Source organism: Halichoeres trimaculatus, unplaced genomic scaffold (genome assembly GCF_033239565.1).
Source record: "Halichoeres trimaculatus isolate MK-OKI-2021-1 unplaced genomic scaffold, fHalTri1.1 fHalTri1_scaffold_11, whole genome shotgun sequence".
NCBI lineage: Eukaryota > Metazoa > Chordata > Actinopteri > Labriformes > Labridae > Halichoeres > Halichoeres trimaculatus.
Window position 1 is genome coordinate 15,684,412 of NW_027437189.1, and position 21,690 is coordinate 15,706,101.

General features: G+C 42.4%; 2 protein-coding genes across 2 annotated transcripts in view; both read right to left on the minus strand.

Moving 5' to 3' along the window:
- LOC141799003 (SLIT-ROBO Rho GTPase-activating protein 3-like) overlaps positions 1 to 16,087 on the minus strand; it is a 44,777-nt gene extending 28,690 nt beyond the window's left edge. Inside the window, exons 1-2 of the mRNA XM_074681021.1 lie at positions 15,911 to 16,087; positions 3,533 to 3,892 (exon numbers count right to left, since the gene is read on the minus strand). Coding sequence (XP_074537122.1) covers positions 3,533 to 3,602 — 70 coding nt within the window. The 5' untranslated portion in view covers positions 3,603 to 3,892; positions 15,911 to 16,087. The remainder of the gene's footprint in view (positions 1 to 3,532; positions 3,893 to 15,910) is intronic.
- Positions 16,088 to 17,387: 1,300 nt separating this feature from the next.
- Positions 17,388 to 20,553, minus strand: LOC141799350 (U8 snoRNA-decapping enzyme). Its single transcript, XM_074681573.1, is given in 5 exon segments — positions 17,388 to 18,091; positions 18,226 to 18,324; positions 18,326 to 18,473; positions 19,840 to 19,880; positions 20,177 to 20,553. Coding segments are annotated over 5 exon segments (666 nt in total). The 5' UTR covers positions 20,309 to 20,553; the 3' UTR covers positions 17,388 to 17,845.
- Positions 20,554 to 21,690: the final 1,137 nt, after the last annotated feature.

Consider the following 21,690-nt stretch of genomic DNA (forward strand, 5'->3'; position numbering starts at 1 on the left):
ACTCGTGAACAAGACCCCGAGATACTTAAACTCCTCCACTTGGGGCAGGATCTCATCCCCGACCCGGAGAGGGCAGTCCACCCTTTTCCGGCTGAGGACCATGGACTCAGATTTGGAGGTGCTGATTCTCATCCCAGCCGCTTCACACTGGGCTGCGAACCGCTCCAGAGAGAGTTGAAGGTCACAGCTTGATGAAGCCAACAGGACCACATCATCTGCAAAAAGCAGTGATCCAATCCTGAGGTCACCGAACTGGACCCCCTCGACACCCTGGCTGCGCCTAGAAATTCTGTCCATAAAAGTTATGAACAGAATCGGTGACAAAGGGCAGCCCTGGCGGAGTCCAACCCTCACTGGAAACGAGTCCGACTTACTGCCAGCAATGCGGACCAAGCTCTGGCACCGGTCGTACAGGGAACGGACGGCTCGTAACAAGCAGCCCGACACCCCATACTCCCGGAGAACCCCCCACAGGACTCCCCGAGGGACACGGTCGAATGCCTTCTCCAAGTCCACAAAACACATGTGGACAGGTTGGGCAAACTCCCATGCACCCTCAAGAACCCTGCTGAGGGTATAGAGCTGGTCCACAGTTCCACGGCCAGGACGAAAACCACATTGCTCCTCCTGAATCCGAGGTTCGACGATCTTACGGACCCTCCTCTCCAGTACCCCCGAATAGACCTTACCAGGGAGGCTGAGGAGTGTGATCCCCCTGTAGTTGGAACACACCCTCCGGTCCCCCTTCTTAAAAAGGGGGACCACCACCCCAGTCTGCCAATCCAGAGGCACTACCCCCGATGTCCACGCGATGTTGCAAAGTCGTGTCAGCCACGACAGACCCACAACATCCAGGGCCTTAAGGAACTCTGGGCGGATCTCATCCACCCCCGGGGCCCTGCCACCGAGGAGCTTTTTAACCACCTCGGCGACTTCGACCCCAGAGATGGACGAGCCCACCCCATCATTCCCAGACCCTGCTTCCTCCAAGGAAGACGTGCCGGTGGGATTGAGGAGGTCTTCGAAGTATTCCTTCCACCGATCCACAACATCCCGAGTCGAGGTCAGCAGCGCACCGTCTCCACTGAGCACAGTGTTTACAGTGCACTGCTTCCCCCTCCTGAGATGCCGGATGGTGGTCCAGAACCTCTTCGAAGCTGTCCGGAAGTCGTTCTCCATGGCCTCACCGAACTCCTCCCATGTCCGGGTTTTTGCCTCAGTGACCGCCGAAGCTGCATTCCGCTTGGCCTGTCGATACCTGTCTGCTGCCTCAGGAGTCCCACACGCCAAAAAGGCGCGATAGGACTCCTTCTTCAGCTGGACGGCATCCCTCACCACTGGTGTCCACCAGCGGGTTCGGGTGTTGCCGCCCCGACAGGCACCAACCACCTTACGGCCACAGCTCCGATCGGCCGCCTCAACAATGGATGCACGGAACAAAGTCCATTCAGACTCAATGTCCCCTACATCCCCCGGAACACAGTTGAAGCTCTCCCGGAGGTGGGAGTTAAAGCTCTCTCTGACGGGAGATTCTGCCAGACGTTCCCAGCAGACCCTCACGATACGTTTGGGTCTACCAGGTCTGACCGGCATCTTCCCCCACCATCGGAGCCAACTCACCACCAGGTGGTGATCGGTTGACAGCTCCGCCCCTCTCTTTACCCGAGTGTCCAAGACATGCGGCCACACGTCCGATGACACGACTACAAAGTCGATCATCGAACTGCGACCTAGGGTGTCCTGGTGCCAGGTGCACATATGGACACCCTTATGCTTGAACATGGTGTTCGTTATGGACAACCTGTGACGAGCACAGAAATCCAACAACAAAACACCACTCGGGTTCAGATCGGGGGGGCCGTTCCTTCCAATCACGCCCCTCCAGGTCTCACTGTCATTGCCGACGTGAGCGTTGAAGTCCCCCAGCAGCACGATGGAATCCCCAGACGGAGCACTCTCAAGCACTCCCTCCAAGGACTCCAGAAAGGGTGGATACTCTGAACTGCTATTTGGACCATAGCCACAAACAACAGTCAGGATCCGTCCCCCCACCCGAAGGCGGAGGGAGGCTACCCTCTCGTCCACCGGGGTGAACTCCAACGTACAGGCACCGAGCCTGGGGGCAACGAGTATCGCCACCCCAGCCCGCCGCCTCTCACCATCGGCAACTCCAGAGTAGAAGAGAGTCCAACCCCTCTCGAGAAGGCTGGATCCAGAGCCCTTGCTGTGCGTTGAGGTGAGGCCGACTATGTCTAGCCGGAACTTCTCAACCTCGCGCACCAGCTCAGGCTCCTTCCCCGCCAGAGAGGTGACGTTCCACGTCCCTAGAGCTAGCTTCTGCAGCCGAGGATCAGACCGCCAAGGTCCCTGCCTTCGGCTGTCGCCCAACTCACACTGCACCCGACCCCTATGGCCCCTCCTGCGGGTGGTGAGTCCACGGGAAGGGGGTCCCACGTTGCCTCTTCGGGCTGTGCCCGGCCGGGCCCCATGGGAACAGGCCCGGCCACCAGGCGCTCGCCATCGAGCCCCACCCCCAGGCCTGGCTCCAGGAGGGGGCCCCGGTGACCCACGTCCGGGCAAGGGAAACGCTGAACCATTGTTTGTACTCATCATAAGGGGTCTGTGTGAGCTACACTTTGTCTGGCCCCTCCCCTAGGACCTGTTTGCCATGGGAGACCCTACCAGGGGCATAAAGCCCCCGACAACTTAGCTCCTAGGATCATTGGAGGATTTTTACAGCAGGTGTTAATCATTCTAAATGAAGAGCTCCTCACAGAGACACTTCCCTGACTCACCTCTCTAGCCTGAGGCCCTGGAGAAGTCCACTAACCTCCTGCAATTCGGCCCCTCTTTAACACTCCCCCACAGGTGCCACTAATTGCCCACACACTCTAACTTGAAAGACACATGGGTAAACACTTCCCCACTAACAGACAGGTCCCCGTTCTCACATTCTTCCACACAATTTCAAGCCCCCCTTTACATACCATAACTTAAAGAACTAGTAAATTGATAGGCCAATCCAAAACAAAGTAACTGCGGTTTTTCCAAATTCCACAACTTCATTGCCTCACTCATAGATCTTCATAAGACTCAAAAAGATTACACTAAAGAATCTCATCTACCAGTTATGTTTTTCAGTGTGTGTGTGTGTGTGTGTGTGTGTGTGTGTGTGTGTGTGTGTGTGTGTGTGTGTGTGTGTGTGTGTGTGTGTGTGTGTGTGTGTTAAATTAGTGCTTTAAATAAAACCAACTTCAGCAAGGGGAACCCTGGTGAAATATTAAATTTGTTTAGAGCAACAAAACACTTAACTGTGTGACACTGAACTGCACAAATGTGCTGCAGTCATTCGGCTCCCGTCTGTGTCTGGATGACTGCAGAGCGGCCGCACGCAGTCATGCATGAATGCACACGTTCTGCCTTATATGCATTCATGCATGCAGGTAAGCGCAAATGCACAAACAGAAGTGCAATGAGGAAAGCAGACAAGCACAGATCCACATGTGATATGAACACATGCAAAGCGTTTTACCTTTCATCTGCGATTCGTACTCGGCCAGGCTCCCCTTCTCCTTCCTCAGTTTTCCGTGTGATGTCATCATCCTGACCCCTTGACTCTTGTTTGTCACTGAGACCTTCCTTCCTGAGCCCTGATTCTTCTCGTATCTTCTGTCTTCCCCTCCAAAGAAAACCCTTTAACCTCAGCGTCCACTTCGGCTCTGTAGTCTGTGACCTTTCACCCCGACCCCTTGGCCTCGATGCTCTACAGCTGCGTGCAGCGCATTGGCATCAGTGTTGATCTGCTGCTCTCTGTGGGGATGTCAGTCAGGTCGATATGTTCAAGGAATCCCCTGGGCTGCTGATATGAATGCTGATCCATAGGGGAGCTGGCCTGAGGAGAAAACACAAGAAGGAGAAGAAAACGGTAAGAGAAGACGATGATATGAATTACAAGGGGACAACAGGGGGCATGAGAGGGAGATTTAGTGAAGCCAGGATGAGAAAATGAGCCAGAGGAATGGGACGAATGAGGCCAGGGTGACAAGACAGAAAGAGACAGTGACACCAGAGAAGGGAGATTTAATAGGATGGACAGCAGGGATGGGGGGCAGAGCGCAGAATGGACAGTAAGAGGGCAGAGTGACGGGGATGTGAGGGGAGGAAGGGTGTAGCATGGGGGAAGGGAAGATTAGAGGTGATGAGTAATAGTCGTCATGAAGGACTTTTATTGCCTTAGGGACAGAGGTGGAGGATGTGAGTGAAGGTAATGGTCAAATACAAAAAACAAATACCTCCAATGATTATTGTTTGCATCCTGAACTTCAAATTATTTGAAAAAGTATCAATGTTGTCTTTTTAAAATGTTTTCAATTATCTTTAAAGACCTATAAAAATCTTCTCCCCATTAGCTTTGAATTACAGATACTTTCAAGTTACCATCAATGTTTGCTCTTATAAATAAGCTCTAGCATCAAGTAGGGTGGACAGAGCATTAATCTACCTTCCAGACTTGGAAAAAGAACATTTAATATACTTTGGTAAGTTTGAAGATTAAACAGTTACAAAGTGTGAGGGTTTCTCTGTACTCTTTAAACCTAATACACATTTTACCTCCTGAAGTGTAGTGTTACGGCCACTATGCCATATATTTGTCATGCATGATAGATGCATTGCTGCACTACAGCTTACATAAATCACAGGGTCTTTCAGTGAGAGCTTTAACCCAAATGTTTGTTGACTTGTTTTAATTTTTTAGTTTAACCTATACGTTGAGAATATATTACAGCATTCTGAGACTTGTTATCAGATTAAGGTTTGAAATTCAAGGGCTTGGGTTACTTGGGGTCACGAGGCTGTTAGCTGTTATGTAACACACACCAAGTCAGAGCGAACAATGCTGAAGTTCTTTACTCCTTTGCTGTCTGGTTAACAGTAAATGTCTGAAGTTAGCAAAATATAGCTCTGAATACACAGCAAAGTGGTCAACTTCATATGATTAACTCTAACTCTCTGATAGGGATTGAGACTCGCCCTGTTGAGAGACATCTGTCCAGTCTTTTTATTGCTGGTGAATTACAGTTAACAGATGATTCAGAAAAAGTCATCTGATGGAAAACTGCTTTGATTTTATGGATGAAAAAAATCAAAGAATAATCTGCAGTGTGGGATCTCTGAGAGAGATCAGCTGAATGTTTTTAAGAATTGCTCTAGGGACAAGAAAATGTCAGTAAACTAAACCATTTCCTAAACTCCCATTTAAAAAATACTTTCCCACTAAATAAAAACAAACATTTAGAATAAGTAATAATAAAATGGGTTAGAGGTTAGGCAACTGATTTAACTGTAATAATTGTATCAGGCCTGATTTGCTCATTAGCTCTCGATCTGTTACGCTTACAATGGGAACAAACCATATGATTTAATTATAGCACACTTACTCAATTAGATTACGTTACATAAGCTGTGATTTCATGCATCCTTTTCATTCTGATTGGAGATCCAGTGTGCATACATAAAACCTGCATTGGTCTGTAAGCACCGGCTCACTAACAGATGCACTTGTTGTTTGATGAGCTCTCAGAGGATGGAAATCTTTTTGTGATTATTACTGTAATTGTCATTATTATGGTGCTTTGAATCTGTTATTGTGTTGCTTTAATTGAGCAGATCCATCAAGATAAAATCATGACCAGAGCTTTAGGAAGATGGTGGGAATGTACACTAATTACAAACTTAGGAAATAACCATGATACATGATTCACCTGGTGGACTTTTTTTTAACTGCTAAATGTGTTATGATTGCAACACATGTAATGGACTTTTACCGGTGCCATCTGTTCCTATTTTACAACTGTATACAATTTATCAATAGTAAACATCTCCAATAAACAAGGGAAAGCTAGCTAGTTTGGAGAAAAGTATCGAACAAAACATAACAAATGAAAAGGCGTGTAGAAGCAGACATGTCCAGATGCTTTGACAGAAGAGCTCAGAGTTATACAAGAATTGGTTCATGTGTGTGCATACACACATGAATGGATTGCATCCTTTTTATCTCCATCAATCGTATGTTCTTTACTGAAGATATACTGAAATGTCAAATATCAAATAGATAAAATATAAGAAGGTTCGAAACGTACAATGTGTAGCTGTGAAATAGAACAAATAGAGGAGCAACGTGTAAACATTAACAGATTGAGGATTAGTGCCACGTTACAGAAAAAAATGGAAATTTGGGAGGATAAAGTCATACCTTTACTAATGGACTAAAAGAATAAGTTTATTCTCATAAATCTATGAGATTAATTGGTTTATTTCACTTTTTCTTTCCTTTAACATGGCTCTCATCCTCTGTCGTAATATTCAAAGCTTAATTCTTTAAGGCCTCAAAAAGGGATGTTCAAATTACCTTTTGTAAATTGCAAGCTTTGGTACCAAAAATGTACAAACAAAGAAAATTTGCCAAATATCAACGCATTACAGCATCAATCAGTCCATTACCACACAGACCATTACCTGAATACAATATTGGCCTGGGCAAAACAATCTCTTTTTGAGATTAGTTTTTAGAAAAGTCCAAGGCACTCACTTGAGGAAAGCAATTGCTCTGTTTTTTTCTGCATTAACAGTACAATTATCTTGAAATTACAAGACAAGTATTTAAGAAAGAACAAAAACTCCAAAAAAAACAACTGCTGTTTTTGTAAAAAACAAACAAACAAGAAACAGCTAAGCAGCACTCCAAGTAGCCATCCAGTATTTTAATCATTTGCCAAATCACCTCTTCAATGTTCATGTAGCCAGTCTGAATACTTTTTAGATGCATCATTCTATCTGCTCAGCTGACCCTGGAGAAACACTACAACATCCTGCAGATCAGAGTGAGCTTTAGTTCTCAGAAACTGCAGAGAAACGATTGATAAACTCATACTAATACCAAATGTTGCAAACAATACCATGTCAATAAAAGAACAAGGCATCAAACTCAGCCACATGTGTGTAGATAATGCCTTGTCTTTCACTGCCCTGGCTCTGTCATGGTAACAGCTGGTCTTAGCCATGAGGGTGCACTAGTTTTACAGACAACTCACATCTACTTATGCAGCAAATGCTACGGTCAACAAATAAGTTTGTGGTGGCACATGGAGTCGAGATTTCCAATAGAGGCCTCAGGTGAAGATGCTAAACCCCACCAGAAAAAAATTAAAAGACTTAAAGATCGGGATATTTCAGTCTCTGCTGCGTTCATTAAGGACATTCTAATAAGTCTTTTGCAAGTCTTCAAGTTATCTGGCTAATATAATTATATAGTATAAATTAAGTGCGAAATCACTGGAGGCTTTGGAGGAAATTAGGTCTTGTTTTGAATCACAAAAACTTTGATGCTGTTAAATTATTACAAAAAACTATTTTACAAAATGAAGATTAAGTCCCAAACAGCTCTTTTGTGCTCATGCCTACACAAAGTCACTTGCATGGGTGTTTATCTGACAGCGTATGCTGCACAAAAAAGAGAAAGGTTCATACACAGTTTACTTTGCTTTTTACTCTTACACAGGAAAACAAAGAAAACACACACACACACACACACACACACACACACACACACACACACACACACACACACACACACACACACACACACACACACACACACACATTCATACACAAAAACAACTTCACTACCCACATCCTGTGGCAATTTCTCAACAGGTTTCAGCTCTCTGTAATGCCTGCCAACGGGTGCTTCTTCACAGCAAACATTGTTCCTCAATCTGCCACGTGCTATAATTTAGTTAAAACCATAAACTGACCGAAGTGGCTGTTAATTTAGTGAGGCCTCATTCAATGAGCCTATCTGTGACTCAAAGAGGAGATATTAAAATGTTGATGCAGGTTTAAAAATATAAGGCAGTTAAAAAAAAAACCCCTGATATATTGCACATCGGTTTCACTTTGAACTAAAGAAGTGCTGCTAGGTCTGCAGTCTCGTTTCCTTTCCAAAAAACTGTGTGTTGGAAGTGATCCAGACACACTTCAGAGACAGAAATAGCAAGCAAATTGAGAAGGGCAGAGAACAAATGCAGAGAGATATCTGCAAATGAGACTGTGAGGGCCCCGAGACCTCCGAGGCTCCGGGGGCCTTCATCAACGTGCGACCTTAATCTGCATAGAACAAAGCCAATAAAATGATCTGAGGGGGGAGAGAGACAAAGAGGGAGAGAAGGGTGGGAAGGGACTCAGCTGAAGACTGGGGAAAGACTGCAATTGACTGTGAAGGGGGAGGAATAAAAAGGGCAATGAGGGCAGAGGGATGGAGGTTGTTGGGTAACAGTGCTTCATACTTAAAGCCAAGGTCATTGAAAAAAGAGGACATTCCGCACACAGCGTGAATATAAAACACATTAAAGATTAGAGCAGATACATGGTGCAGTGAGCGACGATCCTTGTTGCTTCTGAGGGGATTTTCTGCTAATTTCACTGAGAAAAAAATACAGAAGTACTAAACAGAAGTCATACAAGTGGGAAATTGTGTTTGAGATTATAGCTGATACTATACGGGGATTTCCTGACACCACTGGGAGATAACCATACTGTGCTAAATCAGCTCTGTTACAGTAAAAAGAGTTCTCTAGTTGTTTTCAACATCTGCCTCTTGATCCCCAAAAACTTTGTATGGAACAAAAACTGTCCAAGAGCAGAGCAAGAGGTCAGAGTCAAAAATGCATGGGTGTTAGCGGGACCCTCGGCCAAATGATCTCATTTCCTGGTTACATGACTGCAGGGAAATATGAGGTTTGAGAAGCAGAGAATAACGTCTTTATCAGTGCAGTCTGATCACAGATAAAACTGAAACGTTGAAAGGATGCGATCTTATGCTAATCTTTGCTGTCAGACATGCAGCAGCTGTGCTATCAGTGCTCTCAACACAAGTCAGGTAGAGTCAGGTGTGACACTTATTTGTGTGACAGACTGATTGAAGAGGCTCTCATGGACACAAACACAAAGGAGTGGGTGCAGCAGACAGAAGCAGGGAGGTGAACAGGCGGAACAATAAAAGGGAAATCTCTTTCTTGTTCATAAAACAGTTTTAAAATAAAAGAACTGCACACAAAAAGCAACAAAGAACTATGTGTACTGTGTATGAACTGTGTAGGATGTACTTTAGTTGTACTGACATGAAACGTAACAGAATTAGCCGGAATAATCACTGACAGGCAGAACCCGTGCTGTCAAAGTTACAGGTTGCAGACCTCATCCTGACCTGAAATTGTTCAGCAGCAGATTAAAGTATGCTTTAGTTCACAGAAGGGCAACAGCTTCTTGGATCAGTCAAATTAAATTACATTTGTTATTTCCATAGGCAGGTAGTGATGGTGCAGGTGCCTCCAGTGAAAGATTGCTAATTCAAAGGAACACTGAATCTATTTTACACATCAAAGTCAGTTCATGCAACTCAGCAGGTTCCACTCAACCTGTGAAAATACCTGCATAATGTCTGCAGGGAAAGCTCCAAAGTCTGACTAAGTTAATCTGATAAATTATCTTGGTTTATAAACAGGACAGAATATCAACTGTTGTCATGTATTGAGGATTTGTATTTTTAACAACTATCCATCATGACAAAAAGCTGCACAGAGGAAGGAAGTTGCAAAACAAATAGAGACAGATGGAAGATAAATTGAAGTCAAATCTGAAAAAAGGCCATTTAAGTTAGAGTTTTCTTTAAAGAAATGCTGTCAAACACTATAGTATGACCAGCCTGTGTTACTTTTCCTCACCACTCATTCAAACCCTAGCGATTGGCTGCATCTCAGCGCTGTTCACACCACTTCAAACACCATCTTTAGTTTTAAAGCATCACCAACATCAGCCAGAATAACTTACTAACCCTGATGTCCTATTTAAATATCAAAGAAACCAGCAATGAGGTCAGAGAGACTTTCTTTAGACGAACGCTAACGTAAGGATTAATACAGAACAAAATGTCCAGATGCTGCTGATGGAAACCAGTAAAACTCAACCCTCTGAATGTCACTTACAGGTTTCAGACTAGTCGTAACAGGAAAAAACAAACATTGAAAAAGTTGTGAAATACTAAGTGAATGCATGTCAGTTTGCAACAAGTTTGTACCATGACTGAGTCTTAAAAAGGGACTCCAAAGAGGCTGAGTGTCTCAGAAGTAAGGATGCATAAAAGTTCACCATTCTGTATGAAAATAATTCAGTGGTTTCAGAACCTTAATCTCAAATTACAAAATAGGTTTTTATGATCAATATGTGATCAACACAAGAGAAAAGGCCAAAATCTAATACTTACATGGCTCCTATCTTCTGTCAAACTGAATGACATATGAAGAAAAGGAAGAGCCTGAACTACTACTGGTCACCAACAATCCTCGTATGGTGAGGATAGGGCAACATTTCACTTCATGTTTTGGTCCCCCAACACTTATGAATGTTTTTTAAAAGAGTGATGTTTTAACACAGTTGTGAATTTGTTCCTGTCCTATCTTTTTTAATGTTGCTTGCATTGACACTTAAGTTTGCATACAATACATTTTTTTAGTTTCTTTGCACTATTTCTTGTAAAAGCTAAGCTCTATCAGAGTTTTGTAAGTTTTCCTTTTTTAAAAAGCTGTCTCTTGTTTTTACATGAGGACTATCAGGAAAAGCTAGCGTTTGTCCAAGGTAAAGACTCCGTTTCCCAGGAGTACTTGCACCTATTGGCATAAGGATGTGACATGTTTGTTTTGAAGCAAATGAATGGGGATTAGATCTTTTTATCACTACCTTTATTTTGTTTTAGACAACTTTTTGCAGGATACAAAATGACAAGATAATGTATCTATTAACAGTAACGTAGCGCTATTGTTTGAAACGTGACAACAAGCAACTCACAGTCTGGTGCTCTGAGATGTGTCCTGAACTTGTAACATTAGAGAATCTTGGTTATGTCCTAAAGTGTTCATCTACCAACTCCAACCTCACCAAGCAGAGCAAACATAATCACGCTCCTTATTTCATTAATAGACTCTCAAGTTTAAACAGACCACTGCAGAATAACTGCTGCATGTGGGTTGGAATGAACATTATCACAAATAGCTCAGCCCATGTTTTAGCTTGGGCTCTATCACTCTCTATTTTAGCTTTCTCCTGCTCTTCTGACCTTTTTCTTTTTGCCAGTCCAGCTTTAATGTCCAGCTAAGATTACTCAGAAAGTCCTCACAGCCCTTTAACTTCTGCTTAAGCTAAAAATGAATGCTAACACACAGGGTAAAAATATGTCAAGTGTGAAAAACAGAATTATCTTTGTTATGTCTGCTTACACTGACCACATCAAGCTGTCAGACAAGCTCATCTAAATCTGCATCAGAAAAAGCCCTCATTGTGATGAACCAAGTAAGAGTTCAATTAAATGCTGACAAATTCAACTTTCATTTTAGGGGGGAAGAAAGTATAACTTCTCTTTTAATGAGTCACATTGGCTCACTTTCAGATGAAATGTACACGACAAATTAAATTCAAAGCTTGTGTTTTCCCGAAGGCATGCTACTGCAAAACACTGCAGCTGATCTGCTTTGAAGCCCTGTAAGCTAATTCACTGCCAGCTCGCTCATTGGCTGCTGGAATGCAAAGCAGATCTGAATGCAGCTCACACAGCCGACCTGATTGCACTACAACAGGTAGAGCACCCTGATACCGGCGGTGGCCCTGGGTTTCATTTGGAATGTGTTGTGAGATTTAGGACGATGCAAGATTAGCTATGCAAAGCAGTAAAATCCAGATTCATCGTGTCACTCGCAAACTTTGTGTCTTGTCAGTCTCTCCGCGTTCTCCTGTAGGTTTCTCATCTGCTACTTTTGCTGCTGCCACAACAAACAGGAAGTGGTATCATAGTATGCTTTACAGAGGTCTTTACTCTTGCACCATCTGTACAGAATTACTCTGTACCTGCAAATCCCTCCAAAAGTTTTTAGCAGCAGCTTAATCCTGGTTCTCAGCTCTGCCAAAACAAACACCAGAGGGATGAGTAGTTTCAAGGTGGTGGTGAGAAACTACACAAAATGAACCACGTCAGAGAAAGTGAAGCTGCTAATAATTTAAGTACTGCACACAAATTCAAAGAGGGTGAATTTATAAAGTAAGATTGGACATAAATTGTGTTTGGCATTGTGGCTTAATAGCTAAGTTTTACTATAAGTAAAAGGTGCCTTTCAGATTCTGGCATGCTACCTAATTGCAGCAGCTCTGAGGACAACTTGGCATCAGGCTGGGTTGCAAAATTAAAGCCAAAGGACACAGAAAAAAAAGAATCCACTGCAGTCAACATTTCTGTGGTTAACTTATGTAGAGGGTCCTTTTCAGGTAATGTTTTTGCATGCATACCTGCAAGTCCTTGCAGAGGGGAAAAACAGGAGAAAAAGTCAAATAAAAACATTTATGGACAGTTGGGCACTGTGAGCCTGAGGAGGCAGGGAGCCAACAGGCAGGCCGCATCTGCATCTCCTCGGGCTCAGTGGAAAACAACTATTCCTCTCCATCAGCCCCTCCACAGAACTTTCTTTGGGAAGACTCAAAGAGGTCATTTTGGATGGGGTTTAACCGCCATTTTGATTCCCGATTATAATAAAGTAGAAGTCACATGAGTGGATTTTAGCATTTGAATGAAGTTGGGAAAAATAACCATTATATATGCTCCAAACTATACTTGCAGGGTTTTTATATGTTAACATTTAAACAACTTTTTGTTTTTACTAGTTTTAAAGCAAACTACTGAGTGCTTTACTTGAAAACACTGGATAAAAATGCACCACTCCACCATAATTTACATGAGGGATGGGAATGACACAGTCACTAACAATACAATTCAAGCAAGCACAGTACTAGATAACGTGATTTGAGGATACAATGTGAAAGGATACAACATTGTATACATTGTAACGCTATATAACATGATATGGTAAGGATTCTACAATATTAAACGATGATATAATTTCCTTCAATACAGAACAATACAACAAGATATGACAGAGTATGATTCAGCTCATTACAACACAGTGCAATACAACTTACTATGATCCGACACAACGTAACACGTCACAATATGATACACTATGGTTTGAAATGATAGTGTACAACAGCACAGGATATAAAACAATACAATGATACAATACAATGATACAGTGCGATAAAATAAAGTATGATAAAGCTATGTGATACCTTACAGTTTGATATGAAAAAAATGGCAATACAACTCTGATCCTCTGATATTGTCTGAATTCCTTGATTGCATGCCTCCCTCACCCAGCCACATACCATCCAAACCTTTGTAACATTTCAGCTCTTCAGCTGTGTATGGGCTGAGAGTAAAAGTAAGGGTAGTTAACAATATCTGGATAGGAAATGTTGGGTAGAACTACTGGTTCATTGTGTTTCCATGAAGTTGATGCTAACTTGTTTGAGGCTCTCCTGCCTATTAGCCATGATTTCTCACAACATCTCTTTTTTTTCTGTCTGGCCAAGTCCTTATTGATATGCTTAAGTGGTTTGACATCTAAAAATCATATTTGACCATGCTCTTCTATATCCATCCATTCAATGTTTACATTCATGTATCTCCAATATGGCCACACATTCCTGTAACTGTCCGAAGTGTGACATCAGTGCAAACATCCTATATGATACGTTATGATACAGCAAGATACAATAGGATATGTTATGTTACGATACATTACGTTATATTATGATACAATACGTTACAATACGATATGATACGTTATGATACATTACGATATGTTACAGTTCAATTACATAAGTTACGATATCTTATGATACGGTGTAATCGGATGCAGTATGATTAAATACAGTATGATTTGATACAATATGGCTTGATATAATACAAAATGATACGGTAAGATTTAAAAAAATATGACTTGACACAATAAGATAACATACAATAGTGAAACTATAAAATACAAAGTAAAATAATCTGGCAAGAAATAACAAAATTCACACAACCTATGATAAAATTATCATAAAACATTAATTCTGCAACATCTGACTAACTGCAAAACAATTGTATAGCTAAAATTAATAGTTTATTCATAGAAAAAATAAAAAATGTACCTCAAGGGTATTCTATTCTATTCTATTCTATTCTATTCTATTCTATTCTAAGTACAAGATTACAGAGTGACCCCGTGAGGAGTCATGAATCAGTTACTTAAAACTGCATGACTACATCAATATTTTGTCCCACGTTAGCATGCATCATTCTAAAAAAGCATGAGTAGATACAAGCATAGGTAGATTCTAGTTGTATATATTTTGATGGTTGGTTCTGGGGGAAGACATTGTGCTTATTGTTGATACATTTTGTTTATAAGTGCTTAACAAGTGAGCATATGAGCATACGAGCTGACAAAATTAGCTTTTAGGTTCTGGGTTTGCAAACTGTTGCTGCAGAGCTAACATGCAGAAAGTACGAGATGACGACAAGGAGCTATCTCAACAACAGCAATGCTTTAATGTTACTATAGTTAACATCGCTGCAACTACATCTTAACACGCTAGAAAAGTAAGCTGAGTGTCCGTGTGCAAGAACTGTGTGACTTGCTCTGAGCCACTTTGTTTCTGGCCCACTTACAGAGCCAGGACTGCGTAGGCTTGGAGACATGACTTTTTTTTGCAGCACACAGAGAATGGACAATAAGCGGGCCATGATGCAGATACTCCCTGAATCTGTAAGAGTGTTCTGGATTTATATTGCATACTACACCTTTAACAGATTTTTCTTCACCTGAATGAAAGACTGGCAGCGCTTTCACCCCCCCTTTGCTAAATAAGTCAATAAAAAGAAATGATAAAGTGTTTGAAAGAATTGCATCAAATTTTGAGGAGAATTTAGATTCTTTTTTTCTATTGCAGTCTGATATTTGTGATTTCATGATGCCTTGAAGGAGGAAAGGCTCAACTATTATTTAGGAGCAGACTAGACTTGTTTTTTCTGTACGGCTTTTTTTTTAAAGAGCAGTCTGTGAGCTGCGTTGTTGTGATTAATATCAATGCTGACAGTAAGCTACAAATCAACAGATGGTGATTCTCTCGGCAAAAACCATACTGTGTGTTTAAGAAACTGAACCTGACACTAACCCCACTTTCACCCTCTGGGGCTCAGGTAGAGAGGCTGAACTTCAACTCACCAAACAAAAAAAAAAAAAAAGGAAAGCTCCTATAAGAGCTATGAGGCTGCTCTTTTACATTACCATCAGCTTCTTTGTTGTTGCACTGTAAAGCAATAGCACAAAGGAAAGGGTACTTTAGATGTGAGGCTGTTTAAGCATTTGCTCATTTTATAACAACAAAGTATGCACTAGCAATCAGTCAAGTATTTGATACAGAGATGGGTCCAGGGAATATAGATAGAGGTGGTGTGTGTGTGTGTATGTGTGTGTGTGTGTGTGTGTGTGTGTGTGTGTGTGTGTGCACAGGGAAGCCCAGGAGTATTGAGTTATATTTACATTGGCCGTAAATCACCCCATATGGTCAGAGCACTGTAGCTCTGCTCCACACAATGGCCACATAAACACCTCAGCATCATTACAAAAGGATGTAAACACACACTCACACATGCACGCTCACACACACACTGAGCATCAACACTGAAAATGGTGCACACATATTACATAATTGATATCACAGACTGTCAGTGGCCACATCCATTTGTCCACTTAGAAAACCCCAAGTGAATACAGTGTCCCCTTTGAAAACATTAAACTATATATAAACACGGACATATTTACTTAAGTCACGCATGTACACAGGCATGCATGCAGCTTTACACACACACATATATAAACACACAGGTTGTTCGTGGATTCATGAGCAGCATGACAGCCGTACGTACCTTACTTTGTTGTCCTCTTCTGTCTCTTTCTGTTCGTCAGTTCTCTCCTCTCTTGTTCCCTCTATCACACACACACACAGAGCAGTGTTTGAATCTGACAGATTTCTCTCAGCTCAGTACACCCCCCCTCTCCCTGCCTCTCTCTCTCATTTCACACACACTCAAAAACAGCCCTCCCTCCTTCCTTTCTTTCTTCCCTCTCCTGCCGAATATGCCAAATAGCCTTCCCTCTCTCGCCTCTCTCCTCCCCTTCTCTCCCGCTCTGCCTTGTGAAGCACTGCTGAAGCCACAACCCAAGCCACGCCCACCACTCCCCCCTCTCCGTTTGGCGGCTATAAATACCGCTGCTGCTATGAATATACTGTCTTCCTCCCTCAGCATCCCTCCATCGCTCCAGCCTGCCTCTCCACTCCCCATCCATCCATCCTTACTCTCCAGCACTGCCCTCCCTCCCTTCGTGCACTCGCTCCATCCCTTTCTCTCTCACAGTGTTTTTCTGATGACCTTGTATTACTCGCCCTTACAACACAATCGCATGACAGCATCCCTTCTCCTCGCGTAGTCCAGTGCAAGATGCAAACGTTTGCACACACACACAGGAGCTTCATGGAGTCATGTCCTCAAGCAGCTGCATGAACGGACACACACAAAAAGAAGCCACACAGTAGCAGAATCACATGCACAGACAGCAACGTTATCGTTCAAACCGTCTCCTGTGTTTCCTGTCTGTTAATCCGGATGTGGTGCTTTTTTTTCCTGTTGTCATCTGAGAAAAACTCTCTGATTGAGGCACAACTCATCACGTTGCACTAAAACCACATGTTCACAAAGTGATTCTACCTTAATTACAATTTCTGCTGACAGCTGCTTGACCTGAATGGACGCAACTGTCCTTGTAAATGCAATGAGTGTGAAGTACATCCATAGTATTGTGGTGCTGCATTAGACATAAATGAATTCAGATATTTTCTCAAGCATCCTTACATTCTGCAACCCATCTATTTCTAATGTAAGCAATCTGTACCCCCATAAAATTGAAGCCACAACACTATACAGTTTAAATCACCTGCAAAATAAAACAAATAGGGAAAATATTCATATTGTACACTTACAGTAGGTATCATGAACATTAGGACAGCATCATGTCTCTGCTTTTGCTTTCTGCCAGCAATATTGTCAGCGAATGAGGTTACTAACATCTGGTGCAGGAGCGTTATGCGCACCGAGGGTACACTTAAACGGAATCAAATCTTCGCCCGTAGGCTGTATAGTATGTCACGGACGTAATTAATCCTTGGATTGCACCAGCGCCGCCGCACTTAGACTTCACAAATAGAGCCAGTAAAAATGTGAGCTGAAGAAAGACAGAGGGACTTTGAAAAAGCAGTGCTTTTCTGTCAATTGTGCAGTTTTTTTTGTATGAAAGAGGGTGCATGTGCTACCAAATAAGGTCACACAACCCCTGTTTGATGTCAAAATTATTTTTTAATGTCAGGTGTAACACTCTGGGCATTAATGCAAGCTTGCAAGATACAAATGTGTCACTTTTGACATATACTGTAAAATTGTAAAGGCTATAATGCAGTATCATTAATATCAGTAACAAGAGCATTCACATAATGAACCCAGGTTTTGTGTTTTATTAAAAAAAAGACAGAAAATACAAAACTAAAGGAGTGTCTATGATTTCATTTCTATTAATTCTGGAGCAGTTGATATTTTCCCAAAACTGTTTGATGCAAAGAAGGCAATTATGAGTCACCATCTGAGCATCAGTGACAGTGGATGGTGTGTGCATGCGCATGTGCGTGTGCACGCATGTGTGTATTTAGGTTTAACTCTGCAAAAAAGGATTGAGTCAAACACTGCTGATGGTCCAACTGAATCGATGAGCTCCTTCGTGAAGATGTTGCTGGAGCATGTGCAGGTGTGCTTTCAAAACGGTTTCCTGTTTGCCTCAGTCAGCGTGAGGGCCGCTTTAAGGTCGTCTGCAGAGTGTGTGTGTGTCTTCAAAGACTCCGTGAGAGCTTTGTGCAGGTCCTTGGGGGCCACCAGGTTTAGACGGAGGAGAGAGTTGACCAGCTGGGAGCGAGCATTGCCAATAAAAGAGTGTGAGAGGAACATTGCAAGGCCTCCTCCTCTTTTCCAAGAGTAGAGTGGGACTCTGACCAAGCCTAGTGCCTGAACAGAAAGAGAAGGAAGGAGAAAGAGAGAGGACAAGTGATGAGGAACAGAGCATGAGATTGGGCAAATGGCTCCAATCAGTCACTGCACAAGGAGAAGGACATAAACACACAAACACACACACACACTACCTCCAGTCCATGATCTGTTGCAGTAGATGCAGCTGCTCTCTCCACCTCTCTAATCTGCTCCTCATCTATCTTCTTCACGTAAAAGTGAGTGATAAGGCGGGAAAGGCAGGGGGGGGGAGGGGGAGGAAGCGGGGGCAAAGCAGGCATCCACATGATCTTCCAACGATATAGGAAGTGCCACACCCACCTCCTCTAACAGTTCCCTGCTAAGACCCTCCTCCAGGCTTTCCTCCTGTGGGTTAACGAGCCTGAGGTGTGGGAGGAAGGAGGAAGGGTCAAAGGTCAGTGTCAGCAGTATTTCCCTCAAGAGACTCCTCATGTGCAGAAGTGAATAAATCAAGCAGAATGAAAAGCTCATTTCAGTCCAGTTTGCTGCTGGTCCCGCCTCAGGATTGAGCAAGCTTGCAAGTCATTGGATTATTCATTCATTCATTCATTCATTTTCTGAACCACTTATCCTGTTCAGGGTGGCGGGTGGCTGGAGCTTATCCCAGCTGTCATTGGGCAAGAGGCGGGGTACACCCTGGACTGGTCACCAGTCAATGGGAGACAATCCACGCATGCACGGGGAGAACATGCAAACTCCACACAGAAAGGCCCACTGGGAAGGTGGGAATGGGGCTGGTGACCTTCTTGCTGTGAGTCTGCAGCGCTAACCGTTGCATCGTGCAGCCCGTCATTGGATTATGACAGATTAAAAACACTCACATTGTAGAACAAAGCCTAACTTAACATTCAAACTGGGTTCATTTAAGAGAGCAAAACATTGAAGAAAAGACATCTGTGAAAACACATTTTTTAGAAGGAAAAGTTGTTTTCATACTCTTCAGAAAACTGCAAAGAATCTCACAGGAGTGAGCTTGATTTTTAAATCATACATAAAAAGGCATCACATTAATAAAATGCCCTTTTCAACTTACGGTGCAGGAAGAGTTCACAGAGGAGTGCAGCCATGAGTGCAGAGCATCTTTTTCATATATCAAACAGTGTTTTCTGCCCTTGTATGACCAGCTCTCCAGCGCTATCTAGTGGAGGGCTGAGCTTATGCACAATGAGGGTAAAGAAAGAGGGCTAGAGGTGAGCTGGCAGGTAGGCAAGTCTGGATAAATTATAAATCCTGCTGCAGACAGACAGGTGCTTCTTTTTCAGAGCATAGAACTTCCTATTCCCTCCTGGCATGTAAACACACTTTTATCAAACCGTTAAAATATCAACATTAAGTAGTAATAGGTTAGCATATATGCTAATGTATGGAGGCACTGATCCAGCTTTTTAAGTCCTGATCCCAAAAAACCAACCTGGGCTTTGGTATTGGCTGAAACCAATGTGGATTTGATTCAAGTATTAGTTTGACATTCTCTATTACTTAGTAGGAGAATGACACTGCAAATTATGTTTTAGTGACTTAAAGTTATTGTTTCTTCAAAGTTTTCCTGCTGAATCAAATCTTCTCTGTCTGTAAATCATGTAAGTGTTAGCAAACCAATAATTTATTGTGGATACTTATTCTGCACTAAAGGTGCACATCATCTCTAAAGAATAAACACAAGCCTCGGCTAAATGTACCTTTTTACATTGGAGGATAAAACAAAAGCTGCACCAGGAATGACTCACCCGCCAGGGAAACCCAGCAGACCGTCAAAGCGCATCTGCATCTGTGGGAAGTGACAAAGTAAGACTCACACACTGCTGTTTTCACACACACACTGACACACACACACACACACACACACACACACACACACACACACACACACACACACACACACACACACACACACACACACACACACACACAGAAGCAGAGTTGCTGGGGAAGAAACAGGATGCTTTTAAACACAAACAGGAACATTGAAAGCTAAGTGTACATGCAAGTGTCCAGTGTCCAGACATTTTCATCCATACACTACTCATTTAAACACGTGAATGTGTTCGTACACACAAGCCTCACCAATATGATATGTCTTATAGGAATTTTCCCAAACAGCTTAGTTTCCGTGTCAGAGTACAGCATTACATGGCATGCATGCCTGCAGTTTGAGCATGCCAGAGCCTCCTCCCTCGACAGCTGTCCACTCGTCATCTACAAGGAAACACAAATGAAGCAAATTACTCACAATCACAGGTCAGTGCAAACCAAGCACTCTTCATGTCTGCCTGTTTAACATTGGCAGCAAATGTAACACAATCAAAATACATGTGATCTCTTTGTTGTTCTTCTCTCTCCAAAGTGCTGAAAACAGAGCCAACTAAACTACTGGTTACAATCTTAGAGCTTGTGGGAAGACAGCTTGTAGCATGCAGTATTAATGGACCAGGAAGCTTTCAGGAAGCCTACATGATTTGGAAATGTTTTGGCTCCCTCTGCTGGTTTGGAGAAACAACCAGGAGTCTCCCCAAAGACTTTTTTTCCCTGTTAACTTTCATTTTTTTAAAAGCACTTTTGAAGTTGCAGCTCCAACTCTCTGGAACTCTATCCTATAAAACATCTGCGACTCTTTCTCATTTCACTCACTCAAAACTAGATGAAAAACGTTTTTGTCCAAGCCTATAACACGTGAATTTAAGTCCCTCCTTTGGCTTTCTTGAACTTGATGTCAAGCACCTTAAGGCACTATCATAATAAAAATAAAATATAATATTACTTCTAATCAGTGTATCTAAAAAACATCTGCAAATTACATGAATTAATACTGATATCTGGTAATTGTTAATGGGGCAGTTGTAATCCTGTAAACTTCATGATAGAACATTCTTATCTCTAATTTTTATTCTTACTGCCAAAAATGTATTCTTTTGCAGCTTTAAAAATTTTGGTAGCAAAATTTTATGGAATTTGAGTGTTAGAACTTCAGTTATTTGGGAAAATCTAGCATCCTACCATGTAACTTACTAGAATTCATTAGATCTCACAAGATTCATCATTTAAAAGAAACCCAACTTAAATATTACAAACCATGGTGCTTTATTGTTTCTATGAGATTTTGTTTCTCAATATTATATTGTTTTTTCTATATTTTACACCAGGCTCTGATATGACATAAATTCACAATTTTGGCATAGTTTTAATAATTACTCTGTAAGTAAATATTTAGCTCAGAGGCAGTCTTGCCATTAGGGAAATGTTGGCAATTGCCTTGGGTCCCAAGCTATCAGGAGTTAGTTTAGGGGCCTAGAGTACTTTGGAGGTAATCTTCAGCAGGGAGTTTAAACAAAAGAAAAGAGGGTTCATATTTGTTTGATTGGGGCATATGGACAAATATAAATAATTTCTCAAAATTAGAGGAAAAGAAAATGAGAACTGTCAGAGCACAGAGTTTTCTGTTTTGATCTGAGAAAAGGAGTTCCCTGGGTCTCCCGTCATGATGCATGCGGTGTGCATGCTCAACATCTTGACAGGTAGGTAAACCAGAATAACGTCAGTAGCCCAGTACAGCGCTTTATTATAAATATTAATGGTCTGTA